Genomic DNA, 22,589 nt, shown 5'->3' with positions numbered 1-22,589 from the left:
TGAAATAACTAACCCCTATTTCTTTCATTACCAAATATGCTGAGTCCTATATCATATATTTTCTGTAAATCTATCACCCCAATGATCCATTAAGAATTGTTCAGTGTATGATATTTAAAAGACAAATGACACTCTCCAACATATGTGATGCAGCAGATGGAAAGGCAACAGTGTCATTCTTGAGGTAAATGGCGCCCTCTAAGTCTGACTCAAGAAAACCTCAATTCATTGTGTTGTGAAAATGATCATGATTGAACTCAAGCTACAATGACATTGAAATGAGCAACTTTCACTCACAGTTTATGTACATATATTGTTTATTTTGACAGGGACCAGCCACTGCTGTTGCTTTCTCAAGGTCTGGTGAATACTTTGCGTCAGGAGGTTCTGATGAACAGGTAAACAAGAATCTATTAGGAACTATGTAGATGATGGAAATGTTCTTATTCTGGGGTTTAGTACCCCCACCCTCCCTCCATAAGTTGATTGGGTATTGTGATCAACAAGACTGTAGAACACTGGATGCTGTATCTTTATGTTGTATAATCCAGTTCCTGTATGAGTTTCTGTATGTTTGCGACATTACCTGATTTAAATCATGATAATATATTTCACAATTTCTGTATATCAGGTGATGGTATGGAAGACAAACTTTGACCAGATAGACTACAATGAAGTTCTCCAATCTCACAAACTACGTACTGTTGAAGAACCAAGACCACATATTCATGATATACACCCCAAATCACCACAACAACGACCTGCTGTGCCCTCATCAGCACCATGGGTAAGGAGAATTCCATATTGCTATAGAAACAGTCTGTTGTTCAGTCACCATCTTAGCAGCACTCATCTACCCTCAGCACGGACATCTCAGTCTTGCACAGCGCCCTCAACATGACTGCATCTACGTGCGTTTCTGTAGATACTCAATATTTCTGTGGTCTCCGAATTAAGACAAACTCAGCATAAGACAGCGCCCTCAACATTGTATGACTGCAGTTATATGTGATCCTGTAGATACATTATTGCTGTGGTTTCCAAATTAAGACAGACTTGGCATAAGACAGCGCCCTCAACATTGTATGACTGCAACTATGTGTGATTCTGTAAATACTCATTGCTGTGGTATCTCTGTCATATCAGCACTAAGTTGCAAAAACACAGACTTAGATATATGATATAAACCCTTGTAATAGTAATAATGTTCTTTTGGATTAGCAAGGCACCCATCGTGTGCAGCATTGATGTGTGGGAATAAACGAGAACATGATTTAAAATTGGACAAGAATGATTATGAATGTATGTGTAATTCCATACAGAATAAACAATCCATTATAGACTTCTGGGTAAATAGGAATCACTACTATCATAATGTGTTGTGGCCAAGTGGTTTACATCTGTTGCCTTCTAACACAAAGTGTGAAATGAGTGTTAAATCACATCATGTAGCTACCTGGGTTACGGGCCCACTTCAGATTAGGATTAAAATCTAGGTGTGAAAAACAGTTGTCTGGCAGAGCTATTGTAGCAAAGAATGATCCTGTATAATCCCTATGGCTGCACTGATAAAGCACCAATGTGATGACCTCGGATTGAAACAACCATATGGCCCCATTGGATTAGTTGCTAGACAGTCAAATGTATTCAGTTTAAAGAAAAATGATTGAATCATGAATTTTAAAAACAATACTAGTAATTTTAGAAGACTGAATTTTAAAACGTTAGTCTTGTTAGTCTTGAAGACTGGATATTAAAAAAGTTAAGGTCAGAAAAATTAGTCCACATTTTATTACATCTCATCGAGTCAGTGCAGTAAGGTCGTATCTGCCTATACAATTGCACAGCAGATACCACCTTACTGCACTGATGCAACGATCTGTTGCCTTGCCATGTTAAGATCATAGACCAATCTTGGTAACATCTATCGCTGTTTTTTTCAGGTGGATGCAAGAACAGAGCCAAGGAACATGTCAGCGCCGCCACCGGCTGTAACTAACGTAGGGCCAGCAATGTTTGCACAGCCCATGGTAAGCAAGTGAATCTCTCATAGTTAATCTTACTCTAGGCATTGTAAAGTAGCAGAATTGGTAGCCTGTCTGACTTGACATACTGGCTTTCAAACCAGATAGTCCAGTCTCTGGGCTACAGTAGCAGCTGCTCATAAACAGAATCTCTCTCTACCCATTATTTGCATCTATATTGACAGATTTCAATACTTGGAGTTTTTATATAGTAGTTATTTGACAGATATAGTATGATTCAGTTGTCCTGTAGTTTGATAGTGAAAACTAGTCATTGCTATGTTATCTATGATGCCCTTCCCATGCATACAATATTTGTAAAGGGCATTTTTAAGTATTAATTCCCCAAATAAAGTTTAATAGGTAGTTGAGTTAGATTATAGAGGATATGAATTTCATAATGAAATGTGATAGGGACTTTGTCAATCCATTATGTCAACTCACAGACATGAAGATAGTTTATACTGTGAATACACAGACCTCAAGGACGTTTCTGCAGATAACAGACAAGTTATGAACTCATCTAAGCATTTGAAATATATCAAAAGATGTAGTCAGGTGGCAGGTCAAATAGAGTTCAATATTTCAATCTCAGTAGCCTTTTGCTTGACTTTTGATATTTATCTGGAATAATTTTGAAAAGGGAGACATGGATATTTTGATTTGGGAATTACTACTAGAGATTTTGGACTACGTGGTTGCTTTGGTGTTTTTCTTGGCCTGGCGTCAAATTTGTTATTGTCCATACATGATGCAATGGTCCAAACCCCAAACCAATACAAACATGTACCTGTGCCAGGTGTACTATTCGTAATTGGCACACATACCTATATGTTACTGTTAGTCAGCAAATGTGACTCTTTATAGAATGATTAACACAGGTTTGATAAATCAGGTCAACTTGAGAATTGACAAAGTGTTGTTATAAATCAACTCAAGTGTCAGGAAATATTGGATTGTGCTACCCTATATAGTAATTACATTTCAGTGTTGTTATGCAGCACAGGAAATCCCTCTAATGATAAGTTATCTTTCTGTCAGGTTAATGGTTCAGCCAAGACTGGTCTGCACCATCTAGAGATGTCATCCGCTGACATTGATAGACGAGCTCTCCAGGATGAACCAGATTCAGCCCACAAAAGTTCCGCCCCTGTTACTATTCCACTAGAGGAGAGAAATATGCCAGCCCAACTATCAAAAACACTTGAACAGATTGTTTCACAACTGGATGTCATCACACAGGTGAGTTAGTCGCCAAGAAGCTACAGTACAGTTTTTGATTTGGCATACTTGTTGATCTGCCAGAAAAAAGAAACTTGAGAAATTTCAATCTTTTGGTGGGACTGTTCAACTAAAAATAAAAAGAGTGGTTTCATGTTAATAAAAAACCTCTGTTTTAACTGAGTATTTGGCTTTGAATCACGTACAGGTTCTGAAAACATTAGTTGTTACCGGTACATAACCCAGAACTTGGTTGAGAGTGTGTCATATCTGTAGAGTTGTGATCTATGAAGACTCGCCATAAAGTTATGATCATAAAACTATCAACAAATTAATGAATGAATAAAAATTTATAAATGAACATGACATATAATTTTCTTTATGAATAACACTATAAAAACTTGAAAACCCTGTAAAGTTTTAAGATTCAAAAATTAGATGATACATATTCAACGTGATAGTCTTCTCAGCATAACATTACAAAACCCGTCAAAGTTTTGAGTTTCTAAAATAGAACGGTAGTAGCTCAACGTGGTACTATTTTCTTTATTTATAACGCTATAAAACTTGGAAGTTTTAAGATTCTAAAATTAGATTTTTAGTTACTCAACAACAAATAGCCATAAATACTATGAAGGTAAAGGAATTTGAAGGCCCCACTATTAAGTCATGCGTATCTAAGGACATTGTAACTGTAATGAATGAATGAATAAATTTTATCCTGCATTGTAATTGGCCACCCACCTAGCACCTTAACACATACAAGAAATTCAAAAAACAAAAAGTATACAGTGGTTGCCATCATTTCTAACTTACAATCAAATGAAGCTGTTTTTCTGGAAAGCAAAAAATATAAATTTTGAAAGTTGTCTAATTAAGCGTTTATTTTTGGTTGTTAACAATACATAGAACTTATAGAGAATGGGTAGGTCAAAAAAATAGTCTGGAATATACTTAGATCATCATACTCTAGACATACTAAACAAAAATGGTATCCATCTTTTACCTGTCTGTTTTTACAAACAAGGGATAATCATTCACTTGTAATGAGTTTGAATCTTTCAAAAAAAAGTCATTCATTGTAACTGTAATGTCAAACTAGAGTAGATATTATCTTTTTGTTTTGTTCATAACATCCCCTGACATTGACCTTGTTTGTGTTTCTTTCAGACCGTATCAATTCTTGAACAAAGAATGACCATGACAGAGAATAAATTGCGAGAATGTTTAGACAACCAACAGAAGATTACACTGCAAGTTAGACCCAATGAATAGTGTGACTCAAAACATACCAGTGGCTTTTTTTTTCTAAAAATGTATGTCAGTCCTATGCTCTTATAGTTGAGTATTTGAAAGTCAGATAGTGGATTGAATAAAGGTTTTACATTGTGATCTTGTAATAACTACTACAAGTACACCCATACTGCCCGTTTCAGGTTAGTGTTCACTGGCTCTGTTTGATAGAACCGTGCAGAAACCAATAAGAAACTTTAATATAGCAAGATTGCAACATTTCGTCGTAATGAAACTAACATGCCACAATGCAGACATCAAATTCAGACGTCAAACTTTTGGCATTCACATGTCTACGTCTAGTTACAGTACATTTAAATTGTTTATTTCATTCAGACTACATGCAGCAAGAATTTGCAATCTTGCTATCTTAAAGTGGCCATATGGATGAGGATTGGGAATTTATTTTGGATTATTAATTTATAAGACAATTTTATCATGACATCCTACTTGACAAATCAATATGAAACGACATATACCAAGTCCTTGTTTGTAACTCAATAAATTGTAAAAAATTTAATAAATGTGTAAAATGTTTGTTATTGTACGTACAATAACAAATTTTTTACACATTTTTTAGCTTTTTTCAATGTATAGAGTTACAAACACAGACTGTTTCAATGTTGTTTCACATTGATTTGTCAAGTAGGAAGCCATGGTAAAATTGTCTTATAAAATAAAAATCCCAAAATAAATATGGAATCCTCGTCCATATGGCCACTTTAAAGTACAGAATGTGTAGTTTCTTATTGGTTTCTGTATGGTTGTATCAAACAGAGCCAGTGAACACTAACATCAAATGGGTGGTTCTATGCTTAGTTTGTTACATTGTGTAAACCCATAGTACTGTTAAGAGCATAGGATGACATAGCAGCCTAGCTAGACAGTGTTTTTAATGTTACACTGTCCCAGACAGTATGTTCACGCTGACTTATGCGAGTTGGCCTAGAGACATCTCATGGTCTTCCTATCTCAATGTGGTTTAAATACCCTGAGATAGTAAAACAACTGACAAGGCTTTGGGTTAAGTGTGATTATATGTACCATGTACTAGTCTAGACACTATCCATTGGGGTTTAAATCTGAAGATCTCTACCGTCTTTACGATGATTCGATACTACGTTGACGTCCAGACTAACCGTCTTAAAACTACATATACATGTGTAACACAGTGCGGTGTACTTACTGTCTACTTACTCTAACTCTTCTAATCTTCTAATGCATGGCATATCTTAGCCTACAGCTTATTGCAGTTTTACTATCTCAACAAGTTATCTGTTTTGATAGCTTGAATACCATGACTGAGCCTAAGTATACTTATTTCCCATCCCCTTTAAGAAAATTTTATCACAAAAAAGAAATGTCATCTTTTTGTATGAGTAAATACAAACCACAAATATTCATCAAAGTCTTGTATCTAGCAGCTGTGAAGTTTTTAATCTTCAGCAAAAAATATATACATATAGTGTTGTTTTGATACTATTAGAAATCCTATCTGGTTTTTTTTTGTAAATATACCTTCTACCATTTTAAATGGTTTATTGAATGCGTGAATGATGAGTGATATGTGTATTGATGTCTGTGGTGATGGTTTAACTTCTATACTTTATTTTGAATACTTAATGGTGTTTGTGTGTCTAATACTGTCCTCTCTCTTCCTCATAATCTGGATCACATTTCATATGTACTATGTTCATTCAATTCTGCCAGCAAATATGTATTGCACACAGCAAATGAGATCAAATGACAGGCATTTTTCAAGGTGACTTAGGAATGATTTTTATACAGGTACCAGCTTGTTTAGCCTAGACATATTGTGGTCTCATTATATCGAAACCATCTTGAGGTAGTAAGGCCATGACAATTGTCTGGGCTGGCTTTTTTTGTGATAAAATGATTTTTACCACATTGTACATATGTGTATCTAATCACTTCAAATCTAAGTTAGCAATTTTGTAGTATTCAAGTAGTTCCCAAAGATTAATGTTTACAAATTCTCTAAACCTAGTACACTGTGTTTATATACAAAAGGTGTTATAGCCAATACTTTTTTTCATGTTTTTGTTTTCCAGCAAAATAAGTGAAAATAAGTCTTGAGCAAAAGTGTCCATGTTTCCAGTATGTACATTTCATATAAATTTATCAGTGCGTCAGTTTCGTCAAATATGTTGTAACAAACCGTTTGAATGATATTATTAACTGTTTATATTTCGCATAAATATAGACTTCCAAGTAAAGTAAAGGAAGTAAATCGCAATCAATATGTAAAAATGGAAACATGCCAAATTGCCATATTGTCTTGACTACACATGCTATACACATTATATCCTGTAGAGTTTGATTACTTAGAGACACAAATTGTCAACATTCATGTAAGACTAATAATTACTGAATACCATCATATGAACAATTTTGTCTAGGTGATTGTCAGCTAAATTTCAGTTGATTTTGAAAGTTTTGTTTTTTCAACCAATAAATATTTTCGAAATGAAAGTTTGTGAAATGTAGTCATTTTGGGGTTTTTCTTCAGACCATGAGAAGTATCCAGTTATAGTAGCCCAATTTTGTCCATGTTACTACACATTGGTTTATTTGTTACTAAATCCCATCACTGCAAACTGTGTATCTGTTTGTGTGTGATCTTTGATACCAAGCGGAAATGACCACTTTAGTTGTAACATTTGATTTGCGTTGACAGATATTTTCCATGCCTTGCATACTTAGTAGCAATGCTATTTTGTTTTGCACAGAAATTGTAATCAGTCTCCCTAGTTTAAGGACTAATTGTAATCAATCCCCCCTAAGTCTATTTAAAAGTATTCCTGCCCCCATTGATAAAGTCTGCATCACAACCATGCCAGAGTTATCACGATGTCTGGGTAACAGAGTAACTCTGTATAGAGTTGAAACTACAAAGGTTTACAATTATAGATAGGTGTGTTCTGATAGAAATGTGATAACCGTAATCAGGGCTATGCAATTATAGATATGTGCTTTCCTACACAAATTTGATAACTACAGTCCAATATAGAACTATTGGAAGGGATATTTTGAGAGAAGATGTGCAACTTTGATGTCAAGCGGAAATGTCCCCTCATTAGTGTTATCTTATCAGTTAAGCTATTAGACTTTAATAGAATCATCCTGTTGTTCTGGATCAACTATTGCTACATTTCTTCCAGATAACTATTGTTCATATCAAAGTGATAATCCTAAACCAACCCAGGTCTTTAACTACAGTGTAGCCAAACTTTATTGTGTATACGTCCTGCTGGAAACCATTGGCTAGTCTCCCAGTGCGCGCGCGCGCGCGCGCGTGTGTGTGTGTATATATATATATATATATATATATATATATATATATATATATATATATATATATATATATATATATATATATATATATATATATATATATATATGCATGTCATCATTTCATGGGTTAGTACAGTAATACCAGAAATTTGTGTGTCTGTTCTGTGTGTGTGTGTGTGTGTGTGTGAAATAATGTTGACCAAATGGCAAAAGATGATACACGTTGATATGCATATTGACAGTAATCATTGACTGTAATTATCATGTGATTCTGAGGACAAACTTTCTGTAAAAAGTCATTCGATGGTATTTGTACAAGGATAGTCATACGAATGTTACCTATCATGTTCAACAGAGTTTGATATAGAATTTTATTTATTCCAAAATACGGTTACTATAATTACTTTTAGCATATCTATTCCAATATATCGAGTTGTGATAAAGTAATAGAGAGTTAGTTAGTTAGTTAGTTAGTTAGTTAGTTAGTTAACATTGTAGAATTGTGATAAAGTAATAGTTCGTTAGTTAATATATCGAGTTGTGATAAAGTAAGAGTTCGTTTGTGTGTTTGTTTTTAGTTTGCTTTTTTTTCCTTTTTGGGAGGGGAGGGGTTGTCTGTTTTGTTTGTTTGTTTGTTTGTTTGTTTGTTTGTTTGTTTGTATTTATGATACTCCTGTAAGTCATGAAAATTGATATCAGTGATCATCGGTCTTCGCCCTGGAAGGTGCGTTGAAAGTAACGATAACGATAGGGGGCGTTGTTTTTTACGGGCACATAAACTTGTATATACTGTATTATACACATACTTTATCTTTGGTGGAAGTCCAATTGAGCATCCCAATAGAACAGTACCTGTCTGTCAGCAACGTGCTATATAAAACACTTGGTCAATTCACTTGGTTTATACAGAGTATAAAACACCATCGATTATATCAAACATAAATACATCGTTGGTGGCTTATTCTGTCCATATAACACAGTGCTAAGATAACAACTGAGAACACACTTCCACAGGCATGTCATTACATCAACACACAAAATAATCAGCGTCACAAAAATGCCACCATAGACTAGGCCTAGGAAAGTGAGAGTGTGATAATGTTTAAGTATTCATCGGAAATATACACTTGTCGTGATAAAATATAACGCAAAGCGAGGAGACCAAACGGTAGTTAGATTAGAGAGAGGGGTGAAGGGGACATTATATTACCATCATATTTTACCTCTCCGTGTCACATCTTTGTATTTTATTACCGCTTACAAGCTGTATAGTGGAAAGCGTTCCTCTGATGATTAGAAAGTGTAAATGTAGTTTTATGTGCAGGGGGGGGGGGGAGGTTCCATCATCCGATCCAAACTCTACTAGACTGGACTGGAGAACATAGATCAGATATATAATCTGTCACCATCACAATTGCTAGCTGTAACGCAACAGCTACAGCCAGGATTTCGTGTCTTACAACAATTTTGGCTTCGTTACGGACCATTACCCATTTTCTGCTTCGCCCAGTGCGGCGGATAGCATGGATTCCAGGCCGGCTGAGATATTTACTACCGGAAAGTTCAAATCACATAAAACTCGACCCCTAACAAAAAACTATAGAACAGTAAAATGTTAAGGACACGAAACCAGACTAGAGTGAACTATCCAGATATTTACTACCGGAAAGTAAACCCACATAGACTTACATGTAAAGTCAACACTCAAGTTAGACTCAAAATCAACAATGCTGTGTATATTTATAGCTCAGCCCTAAAACTTCAACATGTGACTCTCTGTCGACACCACATCGCCCACTTCAACACAACTCCCACGCCATGTTAAAGATGACACGGATTCCAAGATTCCAAGCTTTGGTACTCACTGCCTGAAAGTTTACATAAACAAAAATGAATTAAAGTACAATCCAATTCCTACATGAAACATTCAAAGTCACAGCCAGAAGTAGGAATTTCAAAATCGCAAAAAAGGCAAATACATCTTGTTCCAATTCAAATATGCTACAAGGAGAAAGGTTATCTAAGATATAAGTTTCACTAAATACTTTTAAACTGTGCAAGTCTTGCCGCCCTTGCCGGGTGACTTTGTCTACCTACACAACATTTATTTAAACAGAAAAATGCCTTCACATCCTTTCCTTTCGCTTTATTTTTTTAGTTCCGTTGTTTCATACGTACGACCATTATTAGTTTGATAAAATGCAAGTCACTAGAGTCAGACTTACATATAGAGAAAAAGATCCAGTAACTGTTTCCGCTTATGTAATAGTAGCCTACCTGTAGCTATAGACTCGAGAACGACGTTGTTTACTGTTACACAGTCGCAGTAACCCAAGTTCCAAAGTTACTTGGGTTGAAGCTTAAGATTACATAAGCGGAAACATGACTGCGTCTTTCAGTCGGGGCTCATTTGGGTCACGTTAATTTTAAATAAAAATCATTCGACGTTTGAGATTTTATAACAGAAGACCTTCCTAGATCATAGGGAATCTGGAGGAAAGAAATACAGCAGAGTGTAAATTTTGTAAATTAGAGACAAAAAAATAAGTGTCGGTGGAGCTATAAAATATACACGTAATCTATTATATACTGACAAGAGTAAAAACGAAAAACAAAGGGCAGGAAATCGGTAAAAAAGGGAAATAAAAAGTGGAGAGAACTAATAAAATAAAAATAGACGTTTATATTACGCCAGAGACTCATCCTACTGCCGCAAGCTATCCTAACATACAGAGCCGTAATGGCTGGACGGAGATAGTAATAAAGACCACGTCAACTGTCTTGAATATCTCTTATATTTCAGTTTTGTAAGAGTCAAACGTCGATAACTTTACACGTATGCAATACTCTTCATTTATGTATTATCATAACAGTTATCATCCTAATATTCTACGAAATGTATCTTAACAACGTAAAATATACAAGTAGCTTACACAGTGTCACCATGGAAGTATTATCACCCGCACGTGTGGGTGATACTTCCACGGATACGGGTAGGTATTAATGCCGCTGTCATTGTCATGGTTACTAAGACCAAACTGTAATATTGTAATGATAAACATATAGCATTCTCTATGCGGTCTTCCCATTTTAACGTGTTACACCTGTTTGTCAACCCTTCCAGGAAAAGGATACGATGTGGCCGGATATAGTAGTATATCCTGGTTCCAATACGTAGAAGTTACATCCATGGATGTTTTCCCTCAGAGTGTTTTCCTCTAAGAGTTTGTCAGTTGTTTATAATAATTCCACGAACTGTTAGGTAAAAATTATCCATATGGTGTATACTGCAAGTGAAAGATGGGAAAGGAAAAGTTTTCCTCAAAGCGTCAGTTGTATTATTCAGAATTCTACTTATAAGAGTTCTACTGTTTCAATAGAGCTGACCTTGAAGTATCACGACAGATCATGATCTACTCATAATATAAAACTCTGGATTAACGAAGAGAATGTACTGGATTAAAATATCCAATGTTATGTACACATAATGTTTTTATTTGTACATGATATAAAAACTATGATATAGAAGAAACCATGGCTGCAAAATCATGCAATTTATGTAAACAAGAGAAAGGCCGAATTCACACATCATTCAAAGTCTGCACTGCAAGCCCAGCACATTGCCACCAATCAACCACTCTTTTTCTTCTGAAAGATATCTGTATGTTGAGGGGGGATATGTATGTGTGTATGTATGTATGTATGTATGTATGTATGTATGTGTGTATATGTGTGTGTGTGTGGGGGGGTGTTAGACATTCTCCGTTTAAACTTTAGCATTTAAACAGTAGTAAAAGCTATTGAGTAAAACTTGACATTTGTCCAAATTTCCTGTACTGGCCTGTAGTGTTGTATCATTCACAACACAAGAATTTGTATTTAACCTACTTTTCTTATGCTAAATATCTTTTGACCCTGAAACTTTTTTTTTCAAACACGACGTTACACAATTCTGTCTAGTTGGCAAATTGTCAGAAACTGGTCGAAAAATAACACAAAGTTTCAAGGACATGATTGACTTTGTCACGTTCACTTCAGTTCTATTATTTTTAACACTTTTACAAGCTAGATACTTTAGAAAATTTCTTGTGACGGTTGTTAGTTTATAGTGTCTACTGAGATGGCAATCTGACACATTCTAACAGACCTCTGAGACCAAGTTCTTATAAATCTTTCTTACTTGATGTCTGGAAATCCGCTTCGGAAGTCATTGGATATGATCTGGTTTCATCATCACACCTGGCGTGGATCATGGAGGATATACTGACAGATCGACACGTCCTGCCTACATAAATCGTATCGGTGATATTTGTATCGTAGCGTTTACTCTATTTTAGAATTAAAATGAATGTGAAATTACTGAGATTAATAAATTCATTGTGTGTGTGTGTGTGTGTGAGAGAGAGAGAGAGAGAGAGAGAGAGAGAGAGAGAGAGAGAGAGAGAGAGAGAGAGAGAGAGAGAGAGAGAGAGAGAGAGAGAGAGAGAGAGAGATTGTGCGAAACTAAACGTTTTCAAAACCAATATTCTACTTTCCATTTTGTACAAGACATAAATACCCGACGGGAAATATTACATTTGTAAAACATTTGGAGTACTTTTGAGTCATTCAGTATGATACAGAAATAGTGGTCTGAGGTATGATGACGTCTGCAATTTGTTTGTCTATATATATATACAAAAGTAAAACGCAATCATGACGAATGTTTTCAACTTGAGTAATAAAGAGAGAAAGGAAATGGAACACTTGGTGGGTAAAAAAAGAATGTGAATAGTAATTAACTTTGGACTCTAAAAGCACGAAATCTGGCACACAGCCCAGAGTCTACGACGCCATTGTTTACCCAACTTCTTAGGGGAAATTCTAGTAAAAAGTGGGTCGGTGTCGACACTTCAACAGAATACTTTCAATGGTGACACTCCTTGATACCCAGAGTGAGCAATTTCGATCATTATGGTTTTAGTTGGGTGCGTGGGCGAATATGGTTCTTACATTTTACAGTTAAATTACAAAATCATGACTTCTCTGCACGATATTTACTTCTAAAAGATGACCGATGTTGGTTTTGGTGTTTATTGACAATGGGTCTGGTAAGGACCACCTAATGGCACTCTGTTAAAAGGTCGTGTCCTTGTGTTTACTCACACGTATTTAGTTGTGGTTTACTTTGTGACTCAGTCCTTTGTCTTCTACTTCATTCGTTTCCTCAAGGAACTGAAAACACAAAAGAGTACGTTTTCATTTTGTTGGGTGTCAGGTGCAACCATTCAATAAACGCAGTTGAAACCTGTCGGTATGTTTTACTAGTAACCACTACCACCACAATAATCAGAACTACTACTACCACCACAGCTATTACTACAGGATGCTACTCACCACAACTGATACCAACATAATGGTAGTTATTATTATTACTACCACCACCACCACCACCACCACCACCACCACCACCACCACCACCACCACCACCACCACCACCACTATTACTACCTCCGGCAACTACTACCATTACAAATATCACCACCATTGCTAACTCACCTACGATATCACCAACACTACCACCACCCATGGCACAATTACTTACTGCAATCGCTAACTCAACTACCATCACCATTTTTCATGAACACTTTCTTCACAATTGTCAATTTGTTTTGACTTGAACCCAATATTTGAAACAGGCATTTCCATGCCGTTGAAACAGGCATTTTGTTTAATCTTATGTAAAGTATCTTTTAACTAAGTTAATAAAGTTTCTTGTGAAAAGTAAAAAAATGTCATCATCATGATCATCATGATCATCATGATCACCACCACCACCACCACCACCACCACCACCACCACCACCACCACCACCACCACCACCACCATCATCACCACCACCACCATCACCACCACCACCACCACCACCACCACCACCACCACCATCATCATCACCATCATCATCATCATCATCATCATCATCATCATCACCACCACCACCACCACCACCACCACCACCACCACCATCATCACCATCATCATCATCATCATCATCATCATCATCGTCATCATCATCATCATCATCACTTTAGACATTATTGTATTCTCCCGTGTATATTCACTATGAACGATACTTTTCACTCAACTCCACAGTACAGTGACCACTGGGTGAATCGCCTGCCAGTTCTGGTCAATTAATTCTGTAACAGTTACTCAAATGTTACAAGTTGTTATATTGCACTACAACGTACAATGACACTATAACTGTAATGGGTAGTTATTGTTCAGAGTCTAGTTCGAATTAGGATTAAAATTTAGATGAAAATCAGCTGTTTGCCAAAGGTGTAGGAAAAAATAGCCCAAAACAAAAGAACAATCCCGACTATGTAATCCTTATGGCCCAACTGATAGGACACTATAAGTGCGAGAACCATAGATCGAAACCCTGGCTTACGTGCCACATTCATATTTTTGCTGACGTTGCGATTTTTATACAGGTAACAGGTTAAGTCCAATTATCAGACAGTTAGTTACACATTGGTGTATGTTATGTATGTTATTGACGAGTTGTTTATATATAAGGCGGTAAATTATACAAGAATGGATGATAAAACAAACTGATACATGATAACCTTAGGTTAACCAAATATGCCGACATTCCATAATTATAATCATGATAAAATTTTGTTCCTACGAACTGAACAGAGATTAGTCATGCTCGTATTTTTAATTCTATACGGCGAGTAAGCAGAATACATACAAACCTAAGAAGTTAGCCTCCGGGGTTAATACCTGTAGCTGTGGATGTATACGCTGCGTGGTGTACACGTCTTGACGTGTCGAAACCCCTTAGCGCGAGTATACATCCAGAGCTAGTCGACCTGTATTGAAGGACTATCACTACAGTCTAGACTATATTCCGCTATCACGAGCGAAAACACGTCATTTATAAAGCAGAATAGCGTAGTAGCAATAGTCCTTCAAGTCTACAGGTAATCTAATAGAAAGTATGTAGGAACGTGAAATATCTTGTATATTTTATGTGTCTTATTCTAAGTCATTGTTTTAATAATATAGATATATTTCATTACCTTGACCATATTGGTGTTTTGTACGTACAACGAAATTAACAAAAATCCGTAAAATTAATACTATATGAATTTACAAAATATCACATGTTTGACATTTATTTGAGTATACATCTACCATGCTAAGATTAGCGTTTACTGGATGCCATGGTAACATCAGTGACCAGTCACGTCGATCTGTTAAATAACAATTTCAAGTTTTTCAAGTTCCGTTACATTTCATCCGTTAGCTAAAAATAGTACAAAGTAATAACTACTGCGGCCTTTAATTACATTGACGACATGTACACGCAGCTTTCAAATACAATTAATTTATTAGCAATACGTGTCGTTGTTATTATTTCACCATTGAACTTGTAGATACAGACGTAAGCATATACACGTAGTTGAACAAACAAGACTGAAAATGACGGTCTCATTTTAACGTCTGAAATACGGATATTTGATATTCAGTTAGACTTGGTTTCCTTTGGCCGGATTTCAAAACCCACGCTTCCCATTGAGTTAGAATGATGTGGTGGTTTCAGAACGGACAAATAGGCTCGGCTTCTAAAACCATTCACAAGTACATATTAGTCACACACTTCCCCCGTTTGTCTTATTTTAGAAGCACTTTATAGGTAAGACAAACAACATACATCCATCACCATAGCAAAGAGGACGGGCTGTATTAACGATAATGGACTAGTTTAATTGATGGCTTTAACATGATGTTTCAAGTAGTTCATTCTTAAGAATCTCCTTCTGACGAAATAAATGTTATAGTCAGGTGATCATTCAGGTAGGCGGATAGATATCAAGGTGGACATACATACATACATACATACATACATACATACATACATACATACATACATACATACATACATACGCACGCACGCACGCACGCACGCACGCACACACGCACGCACGCACACACACACACACACACACACACACACACATACATACATACATACATACATACATACATACATACATACATACATACATACGCACACATACATATATACATACATACATACATACATACATACATACACACACACATACATACACATACATACATACATACATACATACATACACACACGCACGCACGCACGCACACACACACACACACATACATACATACATACATACATACATACATACATACATACATACATACATACATACATACATACATACATACATACATATATACATACACTTTAATTGTTAAAAAATAGTAATAAACTAAATGAATCCATGTGGATATTGTGCAAAGAAATGAAATATATAAAAAAACATTAACCACTTATTGTATTAGATAATTAACTAATTTTTCAATTCATGTCCTGAAGCAATTAGTTAATAGTTATGTACAGTATATTAATTATTCGATTAATGGGCAGTATATATAATCAATTATTTACTCTACCAGTTATAACTAGAGAAGAATAAAAAACATACACATATACATGATATTTTATACGGTTATTACTGGTGTTTGTAACATGATAATATTCTATTATTTCTGCCTATCAGAACTCTGGTATAAAGCTGACTGTATTACAAACGTTACTCATTGATCTTGTGTTGACGTCGGTGAATAGATAATGCAAGTATAACGTTACAGTGTATCCGACTTAATTGATCGTGAAATGTTATATCTCAATGATCACTTTAAACATGTAACAAGCTACCTTTAATAGAAGACACAACCAGATAATATTTGCTTTTGTACCACACACTGTTTAGATGAATAGAATAAGATTATTAAAACAAATCCTCAGTCGAAAACATAGTCGCCCCCCCCCCCATCCCACCTTATGTGTTATAGTGTGTAAAAGGATTGGCATTTTGGCAATTTTAACACGGAAATGTTTTGTTGAACTTTCCAGGGATGTAAATATTTGTAGTCGGTTTTAACTTTTCAGTATAATTATCAATAACATTTGGTCGAATTAAGTGTACAGCTAGAATGTAACCCTTTCTCTCTCTTCACCTTGAAAATGTTTGTCAAGGTCAAAGGTCATGATCTTATTAGAAGCTCATCATTGATAATATGAGGGTAGACACTTGAATGGCGTCTACTTTTTATAATAAATATCACCATTTTGCTCTACAGGTCAAAGTCACGAAATTAAGTGACTTGCATATGCCTCATATACTCAAACCCCGTCATGATTAAAATATTATCACTTGAAATGTTTGATGCAAAAAAGCTTTGAAGACAAGTACAATTTGACTATTTGACCTTGGAGAAGACTTTCCGGTCAGGGGTGTAGCACTTGATCGAGTGGAGTCACTACATATTATAACACCTCCAAAGTTATTATGCATATTGTGAAATTTAACAAACAAAATATAGCCGCCATTCGACCATATCTATTCAGTCACAAAACAAAGTGACTTGTATATGTCTCACATGATAGCATATTACCTTTGTACCAGGTTTGGTTGAAATCAGTTGGTGTATGCCAAAGATATGATAGTGAACGAACGCACGGACGGACGGACGGACGGGCGGAACCCAGTGTACTAGCCTTTCCGCTCCGGGTGGTGCCCGTTGGGGGTGGGGGTGTTGTATCAACTCACATGTGTTTGACTGACAAGCTTTAATACGTGTCAGTTGGACATGGGGGGGGGGTTGATCTATCAGTTTCATGTATCGATGTACAGCCCTAAGGCTTTACTTGGCAAACCTCTCCTTATGAACGAGAGACTCGTGGAAAGGACAATCGTACTTGAAATGGGGTATCGTCCAAGACTTGTAAAGCCTGCGGACTAAACAAATCCTCTTGGAGGATTCAGCGACTGGTAGTACCAATCATATCGTGTAGGGTCCATCTACCCTTCCACTGCATTTATTACATTGACAGCAGACAGGATAATCTCCCGTTTCAACTACTAAACATGAGTACTTATAGAATTTATAGCAGTGTGGTCTTTTCAATTTTTGAGTGAGTGAAATGGAACACTGTGATAACTTTTACTCGAATGTCACGCTCAGTCTGTAAGTGTGGCAAATGCCAAGATAAATGATATATAATGTAACACTTGAAAATGAATTTTACACACTGTATGTGCAAGGTGTACAGCTGTAGAAACCCTCATTAAGATTTGTTGAAAACGCCATGCCAGGTCAGAGCAGACTACTTCATGGGTTTTGTGTTCGGTAGATATATAGAAAAAGTCAGGGGTAAAAAGGAGGGCGGATCTGATATGCAAATTAACACTAAAAGTCTCGGTATGGTAATAAAAAAATAATACGATGGCTACTCCATGGCATATGTATAAATTGGTTTACTTTATAGAACTTGATACGTCATCATGACAAATTGTAAATATAGCGTTCACTTGACATGAATAATACCTAACACCCGGTAATGAATGATGGTGGCATGGCAGTGCAAACACTCGATGTGCTCAATACATGCGTGCCTGTATATGAGAATTATGTTATCATGGTAATATGGGGTGATTGGGAACCGGTTGAAATGTCGGTCAAATCGAACTCAAATTATAGAACTATGGTATAATAGAACTGGAATGTAGGAGATGACTATTCTTTTATTTTTAAAACAATAAAATGAATCCAAAATAGATTTCTGTGCCTTTCGTAGTTACTAGTATCAATCCTTTGACAATTTCATGATTTGACCAACTAGAAGTATATGGTACTAGTATTGCAGTACAACGCACGAAAAAATATCAGTGCGTTTGCTTTGCTTGTGTTAGGCAGAAATGAGGCAAGGTTCGTGCAAAGACACACAGTAGAAATTAGTGTCAGTAACTTATAAAAGCACTGAACACCACAGGAGGCTGCTGATCACACGATTCTCCGTGTTTACTTTATATGACTACACTCTGTAATATTAAGTATGACTGTTACTCTTATATTACAACTTCCACAGATACAAACAAACTGATAAAACATTGTGTGAACCTACATCGAAGCATAGACATTGGAGGAGACCTCCAACGACTGTGATCAGGCACTTCCTGTTGTTTTTGTTGTACTCTTGTTTTTATCTACTTTTGTCTTCAAATGAAGTCTTTCCTTGGCCCACTTCATTCAAGCAAATGCATTGGTGTTTTTTCGCTGGTTGTATCATATGCCATCGAATTTCTTTTGGATGTGAAATTTCGTTTTGTTTAAAAAAAAACGTACAAACAGGCTCTGTAGTAGGTACTAGATTATACATTGTAGTAATTTACAGTACTATTAAAATACTAGTAAACACATTTCGGGTAAAAAAAAACTTTGTATCGCACAATAATAATGTATTGAATTTGTTTTCCACCTGCCTCAATAGCAATGTTTTTTTTAAACTCTTGATACGATACACACTGGATATATTGTGTACTGACATTTTAAATATTTAAAAGTCGCAGTTCCTCTACTTCATTTGTTATAGTTTGATCAATTGACAAAAATAACGTTTTGACCAGTAACTTTTGCAAGCATTATTGATGTAATAAACGATAAACAGACGTATCACCAAAAACAATAGTTTATGTCATTTTGACCAATTGGCCAGTATTAATTGTCACAGTGGCCTCAAGTACAGCGTCCGTGGTATATTCACCATGTATGGTCAGGTAGCATTCGTGTTCATATTGACCAAGTACGTATATTACTGTAGTAATACACCCAGAGCTGAGATTGACCATGACTCACAGTTCGGTCTCCAAACGTTTACTCATGATCAGTTGGCCAATAGTTGTCAGAATAAAATAGTTCAGTTGAATTAAATAAGTCTTTTGCTATCTTTCATTGATTCAATACCACGTTGCCATCCAAACTATGTAATACCACGGCACACTGTATTTAACTAATAACTTTTAGGATATTAAAACATTTAAGCCGGCGATGGTAGTGGCGTTCCAAAATGTTGGACCTATTTTGGGGTCACCTTTCCTGTTACAGTGAGTTGATACGGTTGACATTTCAGTGGTGTATGTTGATAGTCTAGAATTCTAAACTGGTACAGTATTACGTTTTAAAACCTTCATACTAATACATAGTATGAAGTTTTTAAAACGTATGTAATACTGTACCAGTTTAGAATTCTAGACTAGTATGTTGACAGCCTAACCAGTCTTATACATGCATTGACAAAACATACTTATGAAATGTATTTTTTTTCATCTGGCCATAAGCTTATAACTATATAGCATGTTTCGACCACTAATCCATTCAATAAATCAATAAATCAAAAAGAATTTATGTAGTGGCAGACTCTAAAACCATATATAGCTCTGTTCAATGGCGCCAAAAGGGTCAATCCACACCGATTTGCGCTTACTGATGACATATTAAATAGAGGACTTCAAACAGAAAGGCGAGAAGGCTAATTCCAACTCCCATTGTTGGCACAATAACATTTCGACTGTTGTACTTTCGACTGTTGGACTGCATATTTACAACTTTGTCATGATGGTTTTGTGTCTGCCAAAACATTTGTCTTTTGGTTCACCTATCTATCACAATGATTACATGACAGATGTATCGTCAATTACCACGTTGATCGCCATCAAATCATAGATTTATTTTAAAAGTGGAGAAATTTTGACAGTTTAGTCTATTGAGCTAAAAAGAAGTCCACAACACAGTGTCCATGGTATACACGTAACTTTTGAGAACCAAATTACCCTCGTGGTCTAAAAACGTGTTGGTGGTCTTTTGACCACACCTTTACTAAAGCGTATACACACGTAATTCCACGAATCGGAGTTTAATTGTTGTTCAACTTATTGTTTATTGGTTTGGGTTTGTTGCGTAATATTTTGACAACTATTTGCCCAGTAGCGAGATTTTTTTTTCTAATTTGGCTGTTATAATAACCCTCTGGTGGACTGCATGTGACTTAACAAAATGGCTACCATGCATGAGCAAACACATATACATGTACATGTAGTAGTTTTCCACTGTCGATCACGTGTCATGCCGTCCACGGACTTTCTCAATGAAAGGAGCTTCAAAGTCATACGATACATAATAATTTTGGATTCTTGCCGTTATAATCTCACCAATGTACAAATTTACAATCTAAGTTTCGATGTAAATAAACAAATAGCCGTGTATAGAAATGGGAAGTAATAGCGACATCTATCTACATGATCTGTACCAAGGTTTTAACTTGCTGCTACGTCATCGGAATTTTCACGACGTAGTTTGTAGACGAAGTGTCCAGACACACTCGGTGTCAAATATAGAGAAGTGAATGAAGAAAATTGCCAGTATGTCCCAGTATATCAAATAAAAGTCACGTAAACTGTGTACAATCGAAATTAATCAGGCTGAATATTCACTGGCCAAGCCAAGCTCAGTTAACGGGTGTCAAGGTGACCTTCACTATATGATCATAATGCTAGTGCTCTGGCTAGTGCGACGTTGTTCGCGTCGGGCACTCGATCGGATGAGTTCGGCATACGTATCCGAACATTACCAAATAAAGTCATACTGACCAAAAATGGAAGTCGGCGCATATACATATTACGAGATTGTAGGCCTACATACACTAGAGAGAATAGTGGTCTGAGATACACCCCGACATACCAATAGATCCATGGACATACACATGAGACTATTACACTGAGACTGGACGTAACTCACCACTATGAATGTTGCTGCTCACAGATTGTGCGTGTCGGCCAAATTTGTAACAGAGAGCTGATTCATGCGAATGTGAGATACAAGACTCGGAGGGAACAAATAAACAAACATTACATCACCCCTAGGGTTGAGGGGTAACATTGCACTATCACCCGTGATATAAAATAATATGATACCCGATCAAACGGACACTACATGCGATTATCGCGACCACTACTGTCAAAACTTGGCGATAATCCCGTTTTAGCTTACCCATGGTCCATATTATAAAGTTTTTTAAAAAAACGGTCATGGTTGTGAGAGAGTTTGACCCATTTCCACTTCACCAAACACATGTATCATTGTACCACCATGCACATAACAAATTGCTAACAGTGACGGTCTATTCAGCAGAACCTACTATATCTTCACTTTTGCTTCAATTAACAAATTAAATTATAAATTTATATGTGTAGATGAAGATGCGTCGATATGATCATGCCTACATCTGAGTTCCAACACTCGACAAACATATGACGAGGCGCGCTGGCTGTCAGTCGCGGCTCACCGTCGTCCCTGCCGCGTCTAAACAGACTACACAGTACTCTCATCGCACTGCACTGTTGGGTTCTTGAAAAACATGTCCTGTCACCCTACACAAATCCCCCGCTTTTTGACAAAACCTCATTTTACATCTATTTACACATTCAGTCAAGTCAATGAAACGTAATCTTTTCCAAATTACCATAAAAATTTGGTAATCAAAAACCACTCAAAACAATAGTTCGCTATTGTTTTTTGTAATGAATACCGATAATGGTTAATGAGTAAAGACCTTGTATTTGTGTTTGCACAAACTTGCTTGAATAAACGTCGGCCGGAAATGCCATCGCCGCGGGGGTCAATCGATTGAAAAACCACAAGACATTTGTGGGCGGAGCCTTTCCTAATATATCGTCTGATAATAATTTAGCAGAGCTGTTGCTATAGTAACCCTAATTAAATCAGTGATGTCAGTGATCTAGTTGCCGCTGATTGGATAAGAAAACACGATTGATCAATTTACGGCTTCTGTTATGTTGC

The 22,589-nt window shown here is 36.2% G+C and overlaps 1 protein-coding gene across 1 annotated transcript in view; it reads left to right on the top strand.

Moving 5' to 3' along the window:
- The window catches only part of LOC144438751 (uncharacterized), a 9,387-nt gene extending 4,731 nt beyond the window's left edge, over positions 1-4,656 (top strand). The window contains exons 9-13 of the mRNA XM_078127945.1: positions 330-398; positions 632-787; positions 1,944-2,030; positions 3,066-3,266; positions 4,416-4,656. Coding sequence (XP_077984071.1) covers positions 330-398; positions 632-787; positions 1,944-2,030; positions 3,066-3,266; positions 4,416-4,520 — 618 coding nt within the window. The 3' untranslated portion in view covers positions 4,521-4,656. The remainder of the gene's footprint in view (positions 1-329; positions 399-631; positions 788-1,943; positions 2,031-3,065; positions 3,267-4,415) is intronic.
- The last annotated feature ends 17,933 nt before the right edge of the window (positions 4,657-22,589 follow it).

This window comes from Glandiceps talaboti, chromosome 1 (genome assembly GCF_964340395.1).
Source record: "Glandiceps talaboti chromosome 1, keGlaTala1.1, whole genome shotgun sequence".
NCBI classification, from domain to species: domain Eukaryota; kingdom Metazoa; phylum Hemichordata; class Enteropneusta; family Spengelidae; genus Glandiceps; species Glandiceps talaboti.
The sequence above is the reverse complement of the archived record's forward strand: the minus strand, read 5'-3'. Positions and strand labels throughout refer to the sequence as shown.